This window comes from Symphalangus syndactylus, chromosome 18 (genome assembly GCF_028878055.3).
Source record: "Symphalangus syndactylus isolate Jambi chromosome 18, NHGRI_mSymSyn1-v2.1_pri, whole genome shotgun sequence".
Classification (NCBI taxonomy): Eukaryota; Metazoa; Chordata; class Mammalia; order Primates; family Hylobatidae; genus Symphalangus; species Symphalangus syndactylus.
Genome location: NC_072440.2, coordinates 64,092,811 through 64,108,911, shown reverse-complemented (window position 1 = coordinate 64,108,911; position 16,101 = coordinate 64,092,811). Strand labels below are relative to the sequence as shown.

Sequence of the window (16,101 nt, the reverse complement as noted above, 5' to 3'; positions counted from 1 at the left end):
TGGAAACCAGTGTGGCGCTTGCCAGCCGCACTTCTCCCCTGGGTGGATGCCCTTGAGCCGCTTAGGGTGCTCTGGAGTTTTGTCTGCAGCACCAGTTTGTGGAGGGGCTTCTATTCAGCCAGAGCAGGACTCTTTGTGGGGTGGTTTTGGTTGCCTCTGTGTGGATCTTATAGGGCCCTCTGTTCCAGACTGATTTTTATTTATTTTATGTTAGTTCCAAGCTCTGAGCGCTCTCTCTCTGTCTTTCCTTTCTTTTTTGAGGCAGTCTCTCACTCTGTCACCCAGGCTGGAGTATGGTGGCACGATTTCAGCTCACTGCAGCCTCTGCCTCTCCGGGTTCAAGCAATTCTTGTGCCTCAGCCTCCCGAGTAGCTGGGACTACAGGCATGTGTCATTACGCTCAGCTAATTTTTGTATTTTTAGTAGAGACTGGTTTCACTACATTGGCCAGCCTGGTTTCAAATTCCTGACCTCAAGTGATCTGCCTGCCTTGGCCTCCTAAAATGCTGGGATTACAGGCGTGAGCCACCGTACCTAGCTGAGCTTCCCACTTTCAAGGTGGGAAGAAAGTTCAGATCTTACCTCTGCAACAATTTTGCCATTTCTTAGCTTTTTACAGAGAGCCCCGTTCCCCAACCCAGATCCCCACAGGGCCTGTGGCCTTGGCTCCTGTCCCTGTGAGGGTGTTAAAATAACACCCTCAAAGGGCGTATCTGGTCTGGTGGCCTCACTTCCTGTTCATGATGGCCGGGTTCTTGGTTTCTGGCACCTGGAAGTGTCCTTTTCCTGTGTAAGCACAGCTTCACTTTTTATACTTAAAAAAGATTTTATAGAGTATTTTAGTTAGGTGTTGGGGCAACAGCGTGAGGGTGGTTGGAGGTGCTTTCCCACATCAGTTCGGCTCACCCTCTTGACCAGCAATCAGTAGTTTTACTTTGTATTAGAAACAAAACCCCAGTGTTACAGCTCTTTTAGAATTTGTCTAGCAGGTTTTCTGGTTTCCACTGGAACCTCTCCCCACCAGCCCCCATCCCCACCCCCCAAAAAAAACAGAACCCCACATCACAAACACCCCCAAGCCCTGGCCCAGGTCTTTTGGATAAAGGGGGCCACTGCCCAGTGTGCACAGGCCCAGAAGAAAAGACAAGAAAGGCAAGGTGCTGACTGCCTTGGGGGATGTTTGGTGTAAACAGGTAGCCATTCAGAGAGGCTTCAAATCGGTTCAGGAGTGCCACGGCATCTCATAAAACCCAACGTCACTCAGCCCTGCCAGTCCCCAAGCTCTCGCTGCCTTGGTGGCTGATGCTGTGTGCAGCTCTGGCCCTGTGTGAACCGTGTGTGTGTGTGTGTGTGTGTGTGGAGGTGGTGCCATGGCTAGCACCCTTTTTCACATGCTTTGTACCAAGAAGGGCAGGCCGGCACTGCAGACAGACCGGTGAAGTCGGGGCACAAGCCCCAGCCTTTTGGGGGGCCCACTCTTTCCTGCTCTGTGATCTGGGCAGCACTCCTAATCCCAGCCTCACTCTGCAGATCTTAGATGACCCAGGCAAGGTGCTTTAAAAGGTTAGGGGCACACAGGAGTCAAGTCACCTTTCCTGCTGTTTTTTTCCCCCTACTTTTCTGGACCTGATATGGACATTAGGTAGTAATCCCCAGTGAGGGGGGCAGATGCTGAGAGGACAGGTCCCTGAGGCCTGAGCAATTATCAGGTTAGTGCAAAAGTAATTGCGGTTTTGCAATTAAAAGTAGTGGTAAAAACCGCAATTACTTTTGCATCAACCTACTTATAATGAATGGTAATCAGGATTTGTTTAGCAGCACCTAGAGTGCCTAAGCCAGGGGTCCTGGCTGTGCCCACATTAGCAAGGCAGGAAGACGTGGTGAAGTGACCATCCCTGACCAAGGACCTGATAACAGCCTGGCCCATGCACTCCTTCAGCGTTCTCAGAAATGTGGCCAACTTCTAAATTTCCCCTGAGGTCAGTGGTGATCTTATAACCAATGTCAATAGCTTTCAGAGCCCATCAAGCTCTAAGTAGCTGCCCTGAACTGCCCAGGTTGAAACTCTTCTGCCTGTTCTACCCACAGAAGTAGTGACAGGAGGGGGGAATGAGGATAGCAGCCTGGGCTTGGCATCTTGTCACCTTGAGGAGTTAATTTGCATGACATCCCACTGACAAGAGAGCTTCCTGGCAGCCTGTTCCCTGCCCTCTTGCTTGCCTCTGGTGAGGAGGCACACAGGCAAACACAACTGACTATCAAAGCATGAGAGACATGGAGTGGGTGACTAGGCACTGACCAAGAGGCCCCCGCAGTCAGGGAAGACCCCTGCAACTTGTGTGTCCCACGGTGACTTTCTTCTTCCAGATGATTCAAAACACATCATAAGTGTAAATAAAATAAATAAAATTTATTTCATTTATTTATTTATTTTTATTTATAATAAATTATATTTATTTATCATAATAAATATATTTTATAATATTAAATATAATATATTTTATAATATTATATATAAATATATTATATATTTTATTATATATTAATATATTATATTATATATTATATATTATAATATATCCATATATAATTAATAATAAATATTTATTATAATTATATAATAAAAAGTGGCATTTATTTATCATAAATGCTGCAGTGGTATTTATTATTTTATTTATAATAAATACCACAGCTGGTTGGGCACGTCCTGTGGGCACTTGGCTGAGGGGTTTGCACATGCATTCTCATTCATTCCTGAACCCAGCCCTCAGAGACGTGACCTCAGAAGGCCTCTTTCAGATGCATTCAGGCCCAGCAGTCAGTTGGTTAATCAAAAGAAATGATTACAAAGCAAGGAACCGAAGAAATGGTTTCCTTTAAATGGTTCATTTTAACCCAAAACACAAATGATAAGGCATTCACCAATCCCCACGTGGGACCCAGGCTTTTTGTTGGATATGAGACCACTGGTTGGTGTTTCCTATCATACTTTTTTTTGCTTAAACCATACTCATAACATCATCTGATTTGCAGCTTTGGTTTCTTTAAAGTAGAGCAAGAACTCAAAGACATTAATGAAATAACCTGTATGCAAAACCCTTCTAGACTCTTTTTATTTATTTATTTTTATTTATTTATTTACTTATTTGAGACAGAGTCTCGCTCTGTCACCCAGGCTGGAGTGCAGTTGCATGATCTTGGCTCACTGCAAGCTCCGCCTCCCAGGTTCATGCCATTCTCCTGCCTTAGCCTCCAGAGTAGCTGGACTACAGGCGCCCGCCACCACACCCGGCCAATTTTTTTTTTTTTTTTTTTTTTTTTTTTTTTTTTTTTGTATTTTTAGTACAGACGGTGTTTCACTGTGTTAGCCAGGATGGTCTCGATCTCCTTAACTAGTGATCCGCCCGCCTTGGCCTTCCAAAGTGCTGGGATTACAGGCGTGAGCCACTGCGCCTGGCCTAGAATCTTTTTATTTTTTAAGAGACAAGGTCTAGCTCTGTCATCCATGCTGGAGTTTAGTGGCATGATCCTAGCTCACTGCAGCCTTAAACTCCTAGGCTCAAATGATCCTCCCACCTTAGCCTACTGAGTAGCTGGGAACACAGGCACACACCACCATGCCTGGCTAACTTTTAACATTTTAGTAGGGACTGGGTCTCACCATGTTGCCCAGGCTGGTCTTGAACTCCTGGCCCAAGTGATTCTACCACCTTAGTCTCCCAAAGCACTGGGATTAGGTGTGAGCCATCTAGAGTCTTTTACAATCATCTCCTTTTTTGTCTTTTTTGAGACAGTCTCATTCTGTCACCCAGGCTGGAGGGCAGTGGTGCAGTCGCAGCTCACTGCAACCTCTGCTTCCTGGGCACAAGTGATCTTGTGCCTCAGCCTTCTGAGTAGCTGGGATTACAGGCATGTGCTACCAAGCCTGGCTGATTTTTTATATTTCTAGTAGAGATGGGGTTTTGCCATGTTGGCCAGGCTGGTCTCGAACTCCTGACCTCAAGTCATCTGTCTGCCTAGGTCTCCTAAGGTGCTGGGATTACAAGTGTGAGCCACTGCGCCCAGCCAGTCATCTCATTTTTTTTTGGTTGGGGGTGGGGGCTCAATTTTGAGTCCTTCCAAAGCATTCAACTTTTTCTCATAAGAAAATTTGAAAAAGAAAATCCTCTTCTCATCTAATTGGCTTGCCTAATATTTACTGAGCTTATGTAATGATAACAACAAGCATAACTGGTGTACATAGATGTGGAGGCAAGGGAGACCAGAAGAACAAGGGGCCAAGGTGGGCTGGGCCTGCTGAGCTCACTCCCCTGGAGGTTCAGGTGAGATGGATCATGCACCTGTAGCCTTTGTCTGCTCCCACAAAGCCAGAGGAATGTGGTCTACCCCAGATAGCATGGATCAGACTCCAGCAGGGACCCTGACTCTTCTAATTTGAGCCTCTCAGGGCATGGTCTCACTTATGTCACTGTCCACCTTTCCTTCCCTAGATACGCCTTTCTAGAGCACGACATCGTCCTTGCCCTGTCCTTCCTGCTGAATGACCCCAGCCCAGTCTGCCGGGGGAACCTGTACAAGGCATACATGCAGCTGGTCCAGGTGCCCAGAGGTAGGCTCGCGTCCTGCACACAGATCTGCCGGGCATTCAAGTTGTCCGTCGGTGTCCTCTCCAGGTCACATATGTACCAGGGTGTAGATTGTCAACTTTTTATTAAATTACAACGTACATATTAGAAAAGCACATATCCGCTGGGCGTGATGGCTTACACCTGTAATCCCAGCACTTTGGGAGGCCGAGGCAGGCAGATCACGAGGTCAGGAGTTCGACACCAGCCTGGCCAATATGGTGAAACCCTGTCTCTACTAAAAATACAAAAATTAGCTGGGCGTGGTGGTATGCGCCTGTAATCCCAGCTACTCAGGAGGCTGAGGCAGAAGAATCGCTTGAACCCAGGAGGCGGAGGTTGCAGTGAGCCAAGATTGCACCATTGCACTCTAGCCCAGACGACAGTGCGAGACTCTGTCTTAAGACAAAAAAAAAAAAAAAAAGAAAAGAAAAAGAAAAAAGAAAAGCACATATCCTAAACGAACATTTGGTCAAATTGTTCTGAGTGAACATGTGGTGTAACTGCCACCCCAGTCAAGACATGTAGAGTATTTACCACCTCTCCAGAAACCTCCCACATGCCCATACTGGGTATTACCTTTACCAATGATAAACGGTATCTTCGATTTATAAGACCATAGATGATGCCCCTTTTAAAACTTTACATAAATGGAAACATCCAGCTTATAATATCTTGCTTGTAGCTACTTTTGCTTAACATTTTATTTCTGAGATTTACATGTGGGGTGTATTGCTGATTTTTGCTGGTTTATGCTGGAGTATTTACACTATGTGAGTATACAACAGTTTACTTACCCATTCCAATGGACATCTGAATTGTTTCTAGCTTATGGCTACCAAGAATAGAGTGGCTGTAAACACTCTTATAAATGTCTTTTGATGGACATGTATATGCATTTATTTTGAAACATACTTAAGAAGAGAATGGCTGGCCTGGGTAAGATTACGTTCAGCTTTTAGAAGGTACTACCCAGTGGTTTTGTAAAATATTTGCATCTGCACATGCCATGTCCCAGCTACCCAAGAGGCTAAAGCAGGTGTATTGCTTGAGCCTAGGAGTTCTAGGCTGTAGTGCCCTATGCCAGTCGGGTGTCCACAGTGTTTGGCATCAATATGGTGACCTCCTGAGATGGGGGGACCACCAGGTTGCCTAAGGAGGGGTGAACCAGCCCAGATCAGAAACAAAGCAGGTCAAAACTCCTGTGCTGATCAGAAATGGGACTGCACCTATGAATAACCACTGCACTCCAGCCTGAGCAACATAGCAAGATCCTGTCTCTAAAAAAAAATAAATAAAATATTTGTACCAATTTATACTTCCACTAGCAGTATATGAGAGTTCCAGGTGATTTACATCCTCATCAATCGTAGATTTTTTATGTCTTTTTATTTTAGCCATTTTGGTGGGTGTGTAGTAGTATCTCATTTTGGCTTTAATTTATATTTCCCTGATGATTAAAAGGGGATGTCCTGTAAATGTTTTCTTTTGTGAAATGCCATAGCACACATTTAAGGGATAAAGAAGGCTTGTCCCAAAGGCAATGTTGCATACAGTTTCTGTCCCACTGGCCCTGCTGACTAGATGGGGAATCCGGGGTAACAGCTACCCAATACCACAGCTCAAGAGTTAAGATTTATGGCAGATTGATACCTGCCCGGTCGCATGATGCAATGAGTATTTTTAGACGAGAGAATCATTTCAAGGGCCATGATAGGAGGCCTTGAAGGGGATACCTTAGCTCAAGGTGGACAAACAGATGTTGTAGCTCAGGAGTCAGATGAACCTGGATTCCCTCTGCCCTTCCCCTCACTCCCTGTGTGCCCTGGACAGGTTATTTCCCATGTCTAAAGTACCTGCCTCAGAGGCCAGAAATGAGGTTGAAGTGAAAACGCTGGCCTGGTGTATAGCTCAGCGTCCTGCCCAAGGACGGAGTGCAAACATTCAAGGCCAGGTGTGAGCATTCCCTGGGTTAAGGCTCAGAGAGAAATGACTACGGGATGAGGTGCAGATAGGCAGGCCCAACAGAGCGGAGCCCGTGAGGGTTTAGGATTGTTGCTTGGCCCCTGAAGCACATCTTCTTCCAGCTGATCTGGGCTGGGAGTTGAGCACGCTAGGCCTGTGGTTTTTTAAAAACACCACCATGCCCCTGGTCCTCTCCCAGGCCACCAGGATCAGTCTCTGGGGGTGGGACCCTGCACACATATTTCTGAAAATGCACCTTGAATGACAGTCATGTGTGCCCCAGGGTTGAGAGCCCCTGGGGTGTTAGGGTGATCCACAGGGGACCAGTGCTGGGTTGAGCTAAATTAATGCCCTGTGCTCACTATGCAGGAACCTGAGGAATAAGCGAAGGTCTTGTCCCCTCATTCTTGGAGTGTGGAGAGAGGGGACTTGCTGCTCTCAACCAGTCCTCTTACAATGACTGTGACCTATTTAAAGCATTCAGAGAAGTACAGAGATGGTGATAAGGAACATTGGATACCACCAGCCAGCTTTGCCAAATCTTTACATTCTACATCCATATTTTATACTTGCTTGAAATTTTTATTTGAAGAAATCATAGGTACAGTCCAAGCACCCTGTGAACCTCCCCCCACCCAGAGCACTCTTCCTCCTGCCTTTCCTTGAGCCACCAATAATCTGGGGACTATGTCCCCAAAATGCATATCTTTATATTTTACCACAGATGTAATTACATACGGACTATATATAATCTTGCTTTGCATGTTTTAAAACTATGTAAGTGGATCTTGCTGTATGTATCCCTCTACTACTTCCAAAACCTTAAAAAACCTAAATAACATTAGAGATTTATAGAAATTTTGAGATGAATCCATGTTGCGCCACTGGCTGTATTTCATTCATTTCCATCACTGCACACTGTTCTGGTGTTTGAATGTATCACGATACACTCACCCATCCCAGGCTGGCAGGCTTGTTGGTTGTTTGTACTCCTGTACTGCAGAAGGACTGTGCCGTGGCTGTTGCTGCCCAGGGCTTCCTGGTACCCTGGAAGAAGAGTCCCCTAGAGCCTCTGCCAGGGAGGGCATCGCTGGGCCAGGGAGAATGTGTGTTTGCCTTCAGCGTTGCTGGATATTGCAACTGCTTCTAGCCCAGCCTCTGGCCTCCAGAGAGCCTGGGGCATATCCCAGCCTGATGGATGTGCTATGGTGTTTCACTGTGATATGGCTTTACTGTCCCTGTCCTGGTGAGAGGAAACATCTTCCCTCTGCCTGACACCTCCTCAGATTCCTCTCCTGCCCAGTGCCTCTGGAGAGAGTGTGTTCATTCTGTTGCCGAGTTGTTTTTCCATTTCTTATTGATTTGAAGGAGTGTGTAATTTATCCTGGACTCCAACCCATTGTCGGTTACCTACATTGCAAATATCATTTCAAACCAGGCTGTTTTCTGGGCTTCTCACTGTGCCTTTGTTGATTCACTGGTGCAGCAGCCTTTCTTTCTTTCTTTCTTTCTTTCTTTCTTTCTTTCTTTCTTTCTTTCTTTCTTTCTTTCTTTCTTTCTTTCTCTTTCTTTCTTTCTTTCTTTCTTTCTTTCTTTCTTTCTTTCTTTCTTTCTTTCTCTTTCCTTTCTTTTTCTCCCTTTCTTTCTTTCTCTCCCTTTCTTTCCCTTTCTTTCTTTCTTTCATTTTCTTTCTTTCTCTTTCTCTCTTTGTCTCTTTCTCTTTCTTCCTCTCTCTTTCTTTCTTCCTTCCTTCCTTCCTTCCTTCTTTTCTGAGATGGAGTCTCACTCTGTCACCCAGGCTGTACTGCAGTGGCATGATCTCAGCTCACTGCAAACTCCACCTCCCAGGTTCAAGTGATTCTCCTGCCTCAGCCTCCCGAGTAGCTGGGACTACAGGCATGCGCCACCATGCCCAGCTAATTTTTGTATTTTTAGTAGAGATGGGGTTTCACTATGTTGGCCAAGCTGGTCTTGAACTCCTGACCTCATGATCCTCGCACCTCGGGCTCCCAAAGTGCTGGGATTACAGGCATGAGCCACCGCTCCCAGCCTTAGCAGTTTTTCATTTGAATAATGTAGTCAATTTCATGATTTTTTTTTCCTCTGGGCTTTGTGTTTTTTTGAGTGCCATGTAAGATAATCTTTCTTTACCCTGACTCATGAAGATATTCTGCCATATTTTCTTCTAAAATGTACGAGTTTGCTTTTCCCCATCTCCTCCTCTTGTCTTTTTCTGCAGTCCACAAACACTGGGTGCGCCATTAGGAGTACGGGACTGTGGTACTGACAAGCTCACGAACAGAATCCTCAGTGAGGGTCAGGGTGGGGAGCCTGGGCCCTTCATCGCAGGGTTTACTGAGTACTGCTCATGACCTGTGAGGGGCCCAGAAGGGAGGCCTGGGACACTGGCTATGCAGGGGACAGTTGGACAATGAGCAGAGGGAGGAAGAGAAGGAGACAATGTGGCGGATGCCCAGGAGATCTGTTCTGGGGGTACACTGAGTGCCGTGGCCTCTGGATTAGCGAGTGTGACTGTGCCCCAGGTGGTGTCCTTCATGGGCCTCCAAGTGGGGGACCTGGGGGGTGGCGAGGGCATCTATTTCAGTGGCTCTGTTCTTACCAGCGTGTGACCTTGGGCAGTACCATCACCTGTGGGAGCGTGGATGTCACCTGTGTGTCCTAGCTGGGACAGTCTCTGAGCAGGGCTTAGCTGGCTCCCAGTGAATGCTGGTGGCCATTGGTATGGTTTCCTATCAGTGGCCACACTGGAAGGCCATTTTCACCATGGTACCCTCTGCACCTGGCAGGGTGCCTGGCATGTGGGTAGTGCTCAACAAATACTGGCTGTTTAGTAGGTTTTATGTCATACTTTAAAGGATCAATTGCTGGTTGTCTTCTTGCTACAGTTCACTTACCTGCTTGCTCATTCCTTCATTCATTTGACAGTATGTGTTGGGCCCCTGCTTTGTTCTGGCCACTGTGCCTCAGTTTCTTCCTCTGTGTCATGGGTGTGTGTGGGAGAGTGGTTTCAGAATCCTTGCTCTGGCCAGGTCTGACTTGCATGATTTCCCAGAATAACCAGGAGGGGGCACCCCAGGACTGAGGATTGTCCCAGGTGGGCCCTGGCCCTGCAGGGGCCCTGGGCCCAAGCTGCTGCGCTCAGCCACACGTAGTGGTGGCTCCGCATTCCTGTAAGTTCCTTCCAGGCTAGCTTATCATGCCCCGTGGTGGTGCCGTGTCAGGAGAGGAGAAACTAGGATTGTAGAGACAGATGCCACACACAAGCTGCCAGCCCAGGCTCCCTGCCAGCTGGGCCCTGAGTGACGCACAGGGTCTGCTTCTGCTCCCCAGTCCGACGAGAGGGGGAGGCCTGGCAGGCCAGGAACCAAGAGGCCAGAGTGTGACCATCATTCCTGCTAAGTCCAGGAATGGAGTAGAACCCCATGAGAAAACAGGTCTCATTTTGTGAGAGAGAGACTTCTGTGGCTGAAATTGACAATTCTTCTCTAACCAGATTTTGGGGTGCAGTTGAACAGCTCAGGGTCCCCCAGAAGTATCCCTCTACCATCCCACTGGTCCTGACTGGGCACACTTGTGAGTCTGTTCTGGCCCTGCCTCCAGCCACCCTCTCCTTGTGCCAGGCTCTGAGACCCCAGCCCAGCTTTAGCAGCAGCACGATGGGGCCTGTTCTGACCCTGACTGCACACGTGTGCAGCCTGGGGGTGGTGGAGACGGATGACCCTCCCAGCCGGGGGAGAGCACCAGCCTGGGAGGAGGAGGGAGGCAGCAAGGATGTGCCTGGGCCCTGCCTCTGGAAATTGGCTCTTTGACCTCGGAAAGGAGCAGAACTGGGCTTGGGAAGAGGAGGGTGCTGCGGGTGAAATGTCTGGATGCAGTTTGATCCAAGTCATTTGGGGGTGCAGGGGACATCCCTGGAGTCATAGCATCTAGGCTAGGGAGAAATCTGGGGGTCTACAGCTATACCACCCAGAATGCACCCAATCTCATCTGAACCCCAGGTACGTAGGCTGCTGGAGAAGCAAAGTAGGTGCTCCCACTGCAGTGAGTGGTATGTCTCATTCCAGGCTAGTGGCCTTGGGTGGGCCACCACTGCACCCTGTCCCTCTTCAGCAGCCACCCGTGGACACCCAGCTTCCTTTGATGGACCCAGAGCAGCCCCCTCCTCCTCCTGCCCTTGATGCCACAGGGTGAGGGGTGGAGGCCAGCTGCCCTAGAGGAGCAGGCCCTTTTCTGTCTTGCTTGACCTCAGGGTGGGGTGCACCAGAACCCCAGGCACATCCTCGGCCTGACAGTCTTTGGTGGGTAGTTGTACCCCATTTCTGGACTTACCAGGAATGATGGTCACCGATAAGGACACTCTGGCCTCTTGGTTCCCGGCCGGTCAGGCCTCCCCCTCTCGTCAGGCTCATCTGGGTGAGGTGAGTGTCCAGGGCGAGGTCTAGCCTCAGCGTTGCCTCAAGTCCTCATGGTGCAGTGCAGCCCTTCCTGGCACTGTCCGCTGAGCCAGATGGACCATTTGTTCTGGACGGCTGATGTTGGAAGTAGGGTGCCAGGGCCTGTGGCCACTGTGGGGATCTGGGGAATGTGGACAGAGTAAAGCCCCTCAGGTCCTGGCCTGGTGGGGTCACATTGTGTGATGCTAGTAAGTCATCGCCTCTCCTGGTCTCTGCTTCCACTTCTGTAGAATGGAATCAAGCATCTTGGCTTCCCATGACTGTGTCCCCCAGTGAGCAGTCACTGAGGAGAGCTGGGATTATCATGACCACTGTTGTTGACCCATTGCACCACCAGGGTGACCAGATGGGCTGTAGGTGAGGATGGCAATATCCCACAGGGAGCCACATGATGGTGGGTCCTGGGAAAGGAGGCTGGGGCTGCGTGAAGTAGGACAAGGCGGGATTAGTCACCTGCAGTGGGCAGGGCTGGCCCAGCCGTCCCCAGGTCCTCCCCTTCAGGCACCCTGCCACCTGCTCTAGCCTCCTCTCACCAGCTGCCTTGGTGAGTCCTGGTGCTTACCTCCCCTTGGCTAAGACTCCTGGACCCTCCCAGCTCAGCATGCGCCTTCTCTGTGGGGCATTGTTTGGAGGAATGAGGTGGGTCAGAGGTGCTGGCCTTGAGCTGCTCAATGGAGTTTCCAACACCCCTTCCCACTTGACAATGGAGCCCTGGCAGATGGAATGCGGGGAAGGAGGAGACTTCCAAGAAGCCGCCCAGGTGACTTTGAGCTGTGAGGATGGGGAAGGACATGCCAGGCAAAGGGATCATTGGGGGCGAGAGCGGAACAAGGCAGGCTCAGGAGGAGAACCAGTGCAGGTGAACTGCAGGGGAGGACGGAGCCGGAGAGGTCGACTGCGCCTGAGGTTTCTCTGCAGCCTGTGGGGGAACTGGAGACTCCTGACTAGGTTCTGGGAACCGGGAGAAACCACCCTCCAGGGAAGGCCTCCTCTGATCTTTGCACACATTAGGAAGGGAGGTTTAATCCCTTTCTCCCTTTAGCCATGTATTTTTAGATTAAAGATGCTCACGGCGAAATTACTGCTCTTTTCACAGTTGGCATTAAAAGCACAAAATAAGTCTCAACGATTTTAAGTCACACGTTATTTCTTCAGAAACAAAAGCCCCTCTGGGTTCTGGCTGTTTGGTGACGTAGGAAGGTGTGAAGGGAGTCCCTGCGTGGGCTTAGGAGTAGGGATGGGGTGGTGACAGCGCCAGGGCTGCGTGCGTATCTGCGCATGTGTGCATGTGCTTGTGTGCATGCATGCATGTGTGTGCCTGCCGACCCCCCACTTTGCTTGAGGTCCTGCTTTGAGGAGGAGGCTGCAGGGTGGTTCTGTGCTGCTCCCTGTAGGCTTCCATCCTGTGCAGGTGCCGAGCCAGGCGAGGACTCCAGCAGCAGGAAAGATGAGCATCTCTGCTCCTCCAGGGGGAGCAACAGCTCCCTGGCCTGGTGAATCCTGGCTTGACTGCCCTGACCTCAGGCACCTTTCCTCATCTGTAAAATGGGCACCTCTGGCAACCTGCCGAGGTGGGGTGTTACATAAAATCATTAGTAAGGAGCCCAGCTCCATGGCTGGTTCACAGCAGGCCCTCAGTGAATGCATTCCGTTGACTTCTGATCGGCACTTTTCCACTATATCCAGATACCTCTAACCACACAAGCCAGTCAGCGAGCATTGCATGCTCAGGGACCCCTCCTCCCCAAAACCCTACAAGGTTTGCCCTACACTACTGGGGGCACAGTCACCCTCCAGGCCCTCAGGGCACCTCTTCCACTCTGCAGGAGGCCTCTGACCTTGGCCGAGGTGTCCACATGGTGGGAGGGGTCCAGGGTATGGCACAGCCTGGGTCAGTGTTGGGTGGGGTCTTGGGGGCAGCGGGAGGGGCAGGAGTCATCATCACCCCCAAACCTCCACACCAGGACTGCATGGACCTGGCAGGTTTCCCCTCTTTGCAGTTTCTTTCCTCTCGTGATGTTTATTCTTGATGTTCATTGCAAAATGACTCTACCTAAATGTGTGGAGGTATAGGGGTGGGGTTTGGAATATGGGACCTCAGAATGGAGGTGTCTCCGGCTAACCTCCCAGATGGCACCAAGTCCAGCCACAGGTCAGCTACACACACAGCACACATGGACAATGCTGGGCTCCATTCAGGGTATTTTATTTTCTTAAAGTAGACAACCTTTGACTTTCATCCAATCACCAGCTTCTCTTTCCCCCGTACATCTCTTCACGTCCTTGGCTGTGATTCTGCACACTGACCTCGGACACACAGCTGCTGCATGGAGAGAGGGAGGGAGATCTGGCAAGGGCTCCGGCAGTGCCTCTCCTCTCTGTGGCGCAGTTCGTATTTACACATGGCCCTTGGCGAACGTCCTTTCAACGCAGTTGCCCATAGGCCCTGGGACAGGAAGGCCTAGATCAGGGTCCCAGCAGGGCCTCCCTCAGGCCACAACGCTGGCTGTGCCTTCACAGGAGTCAGAGCATTTCCAGCCAGTCTCAGGCGCGGGGCATGCCGGGACCAGGGGCGCCACCCCTTGCTCCCCTTCCTTCACTCAGCAAAGCCACAAATAATTTACTCTTTAAATACCAAGACACTTAGCTATTGTTCATTTGCTCCCAGGTGAAAGAACCTTCTTTAAATACGTCGTGTTTATTGTCTTAAATAAAAACAAAGCAGAAAACCCCACCATTAACAAGAGGACACTGCAGAGGCTTATGTACAACACGTGTCCCGCGAGGCTGGCACAGGACTGCCACTCACTCCGAAATTTCTCTGGAGCAGAGAGACAGAATCGTCCAGATAACAACTTTTACACTCAGCAAGCCAGACACAAAAAAGACCACCTGAAAAAAAATATGTTTTGAAAATCTGCATTTAAAAAAGAATACTCAACTGCATTTGAAATTTTCTGGATTTTTTTTTCTGCGAAACACCACAAGATTTGGCCAAAAAAACCCAAAAAACAAAAAAGAATGTCAGAGAAGGAAAACTAGGTTTTGATTTATAAAACATCAGACTAGTAGAAGAAAAGCTGGAATCCCAGCTGGCCTAGTTTGAAATAAATCGTGCCACTCGTTTTGTTGTATTGGTTTTTGCTGCATATTTTGAAGCTGTTTTTTAAAAAGAGCTGTGAGTGGCTGGAGGTCTGGTTAGTGCTGTCACCCAGCTCCCTAAGGTCCCGGGTCCAGAATGAAAGTGGTGCTGAGCAGCTGTGTGCAGGCCAGCAGGGAAGGTGCACAGACCCTGCACTGGTCCTCCCTCTTGGTCAGCGGCAAGGTCCCTAGGCCAGAGCTCGGGCAGTGAGCTGGCCCTCCTCCAGGCGACAGGGGTGCAGTTGGCCTACCTCACCTCAGCCCTGCTGCCCATCCCTAACAATCCAATGCAGACCCCCAAGTGGAGTGGGGCCAACTCAGGAAGGCAAAGTGAAGGGGCAGGATGGGCTTGTAGTGACCTTGTGACAGCTTCTCAAGTCTTCAAGAGACCTTGACATTTTAGAGGATTTTGCCATCTCCAGATGTGTGTGTGTGCATGTGTGTGTGTCTATCTACCTAGCAATCTATCCATAAATATTTATGTTTGCAGAAATGTGGGGCCAAGGAGGAAGAGGCCAAGGGGTGGGGGACATTCTTTAGGCCCCCTGTTTTCTGCCCTTGGATTGGGCCTCTCTAGCACGCGTTGGGGCATGACACCCCGTGGGTTTCACCATAGGCAGGCGGGCCCGGGCCCGGCTCCTCAGCAAAGGCCAATGTACTTGAGATTGTTCTGTATGATGACGTCTGTCACTGCGTCAAAGACAAACTGGATGTTACTGGTGTCGGTGGCGCAGGTGAAGTGGGAGTAGATCTCCTTGGTCTCCTTGTTGCGGTTCAGGTCTTCGAACTGCCGCTGGATGTAGACGGCAGCCTCCTCATACGTGTTCTGGCCCTTGTACTCGGGGAAGCAGATGGTGAGCGGGATGCGGCGGATCTTCTCTGCCAGCAGGTCCTTCTTGTTCAGGAAGAGGATGAGTGAAGTGTTGATGAACCAGTTGTTGTTGCAGATGGAGTCAAAGAGGCGCAAGCTCTCTGCCATCCGACTCTGGGGAAAGGAAAGTACTGGCGTTAATCAGGTCCGCAGCAGGCAGAGACAGACCCTAGACCTGCAGCCCTGCCGGAGGAAGCCCTTGCTAGGGTCTCCAGCCCAAGGCTGGTCCCTGCAACAGCACCTCCTTCTGCTGGGGAAGCCCAGGTTAAATGTCTTCACTCACCTCCCACGGAAATAGCCGGCACCACCCTCCTTGCCTGTGGCAAGTGCTTGGAAGATGTTCTCTTGCCCCTTTTGGGTCTCTCCTCTGGGTGCCAGTGATCTCAACATATAGCTTTGAGGCTACAGCTGTGCCAAGCACAGCCTCCTAAACCGCTGGGCACCTCCAGATCTGAGGACCCCCCAGTCTTCCCACTGCCCATCCACGGGCTGCCCCACACCTGTACAAGGAAGGCCATCTTCTACAGGAGCCCCTGTCACATCACAGCTCCCCCCATGCAGGCGCTGGCAGCCTTGTGCCCTATCTGGGTTCTGGCCCAGTCCTTCAAAACTCCAATCCTTCCGTGTGGTACCATCGGACACTAGGAAGTCTGTGAGGGAGCAGCCTTCACTTCTGTAACCAAAGTCTCCAGTTCTCGAGAGCTGGGAAGGAAACATCAGCCAGGGGCCAGGCTCCTCCCCTGCCCTCCAGCTGTGGGCACTCCCACCAGCTGCTGTGGGGCATCTGGCACCGCCTCTCTGCCCAGGCAGGACCCTGGCATCCTGGACAGAGCTCTCAGTATATGCAGAGGACAGGAGTGTGGTGGCCAAGAAGTGGCAGCAACCACAACGGAGTGTCCGCTCCTCCATTCCCTTCTGAGAACCTTCCATGTGTTATAGTCAGGGCTCTGGGCTTTTAAGAAGCATGATGCTCTTGTCTGACTCCCCAGTTCACCACTTCCCTGCAAAATGAATACATTCTAAC

General features: G+C 50.0%; 2 protein-coding genes and 1 non-coding gene across 5 annotated transcripts in view; 2 read left to right on the top strand and 1 right to left on the bottom strand.

The window, feature by feature from the left end:
- The window catches only part of RSPH14 (radial spoke head 14 homolog), an 84,612-nt gene that overhangs the window by 6,017 nt on the left and 62,494 nt on the right, over window positions 1-16,101 (top strand). For all 3 annotated transcript variants that reach the window (XM_055251715.2, XM_055251716.2, XM_063623453.1), the window contains one exon: window positions 4,491-4,609. In XM_055251715.2, the coding sequence (XP_055107690.2) occupies window positions 4,491-4,609 (119 nt within the window). The remainder of the gene's footprint in view (window positions 1-4,490; window positions 4,610-16,101) is intronic.
- On the top strand, window positions 956-1,015 carry LOC129468690 (U7 small nuclear RNA). The gene has a single exon (XR_008652769.1). It is a non-coding gene; the product is annotated as a U7 small nuclear RNA (small nuclear RNA).
- GNAZ (G protein subunit alpha z) overlaps window positions 13,256-16,101 on the bottom strand; it is a 54,404-nt gene continuing 51,558 nt past the window's right edge. The window contains exon 3 of the mRNA XM_055251712.2: window positions 13,256-15,191. Within this exon, the coding sequence (XP_055107687.1) occupies window positions 14,847-15,191 (345 nt within the window). The 3' untranslated portion in view covers window positions 13,256-14,846. The remainder of the gene's footprint in view (window positions 15,192-16,101) is intronic.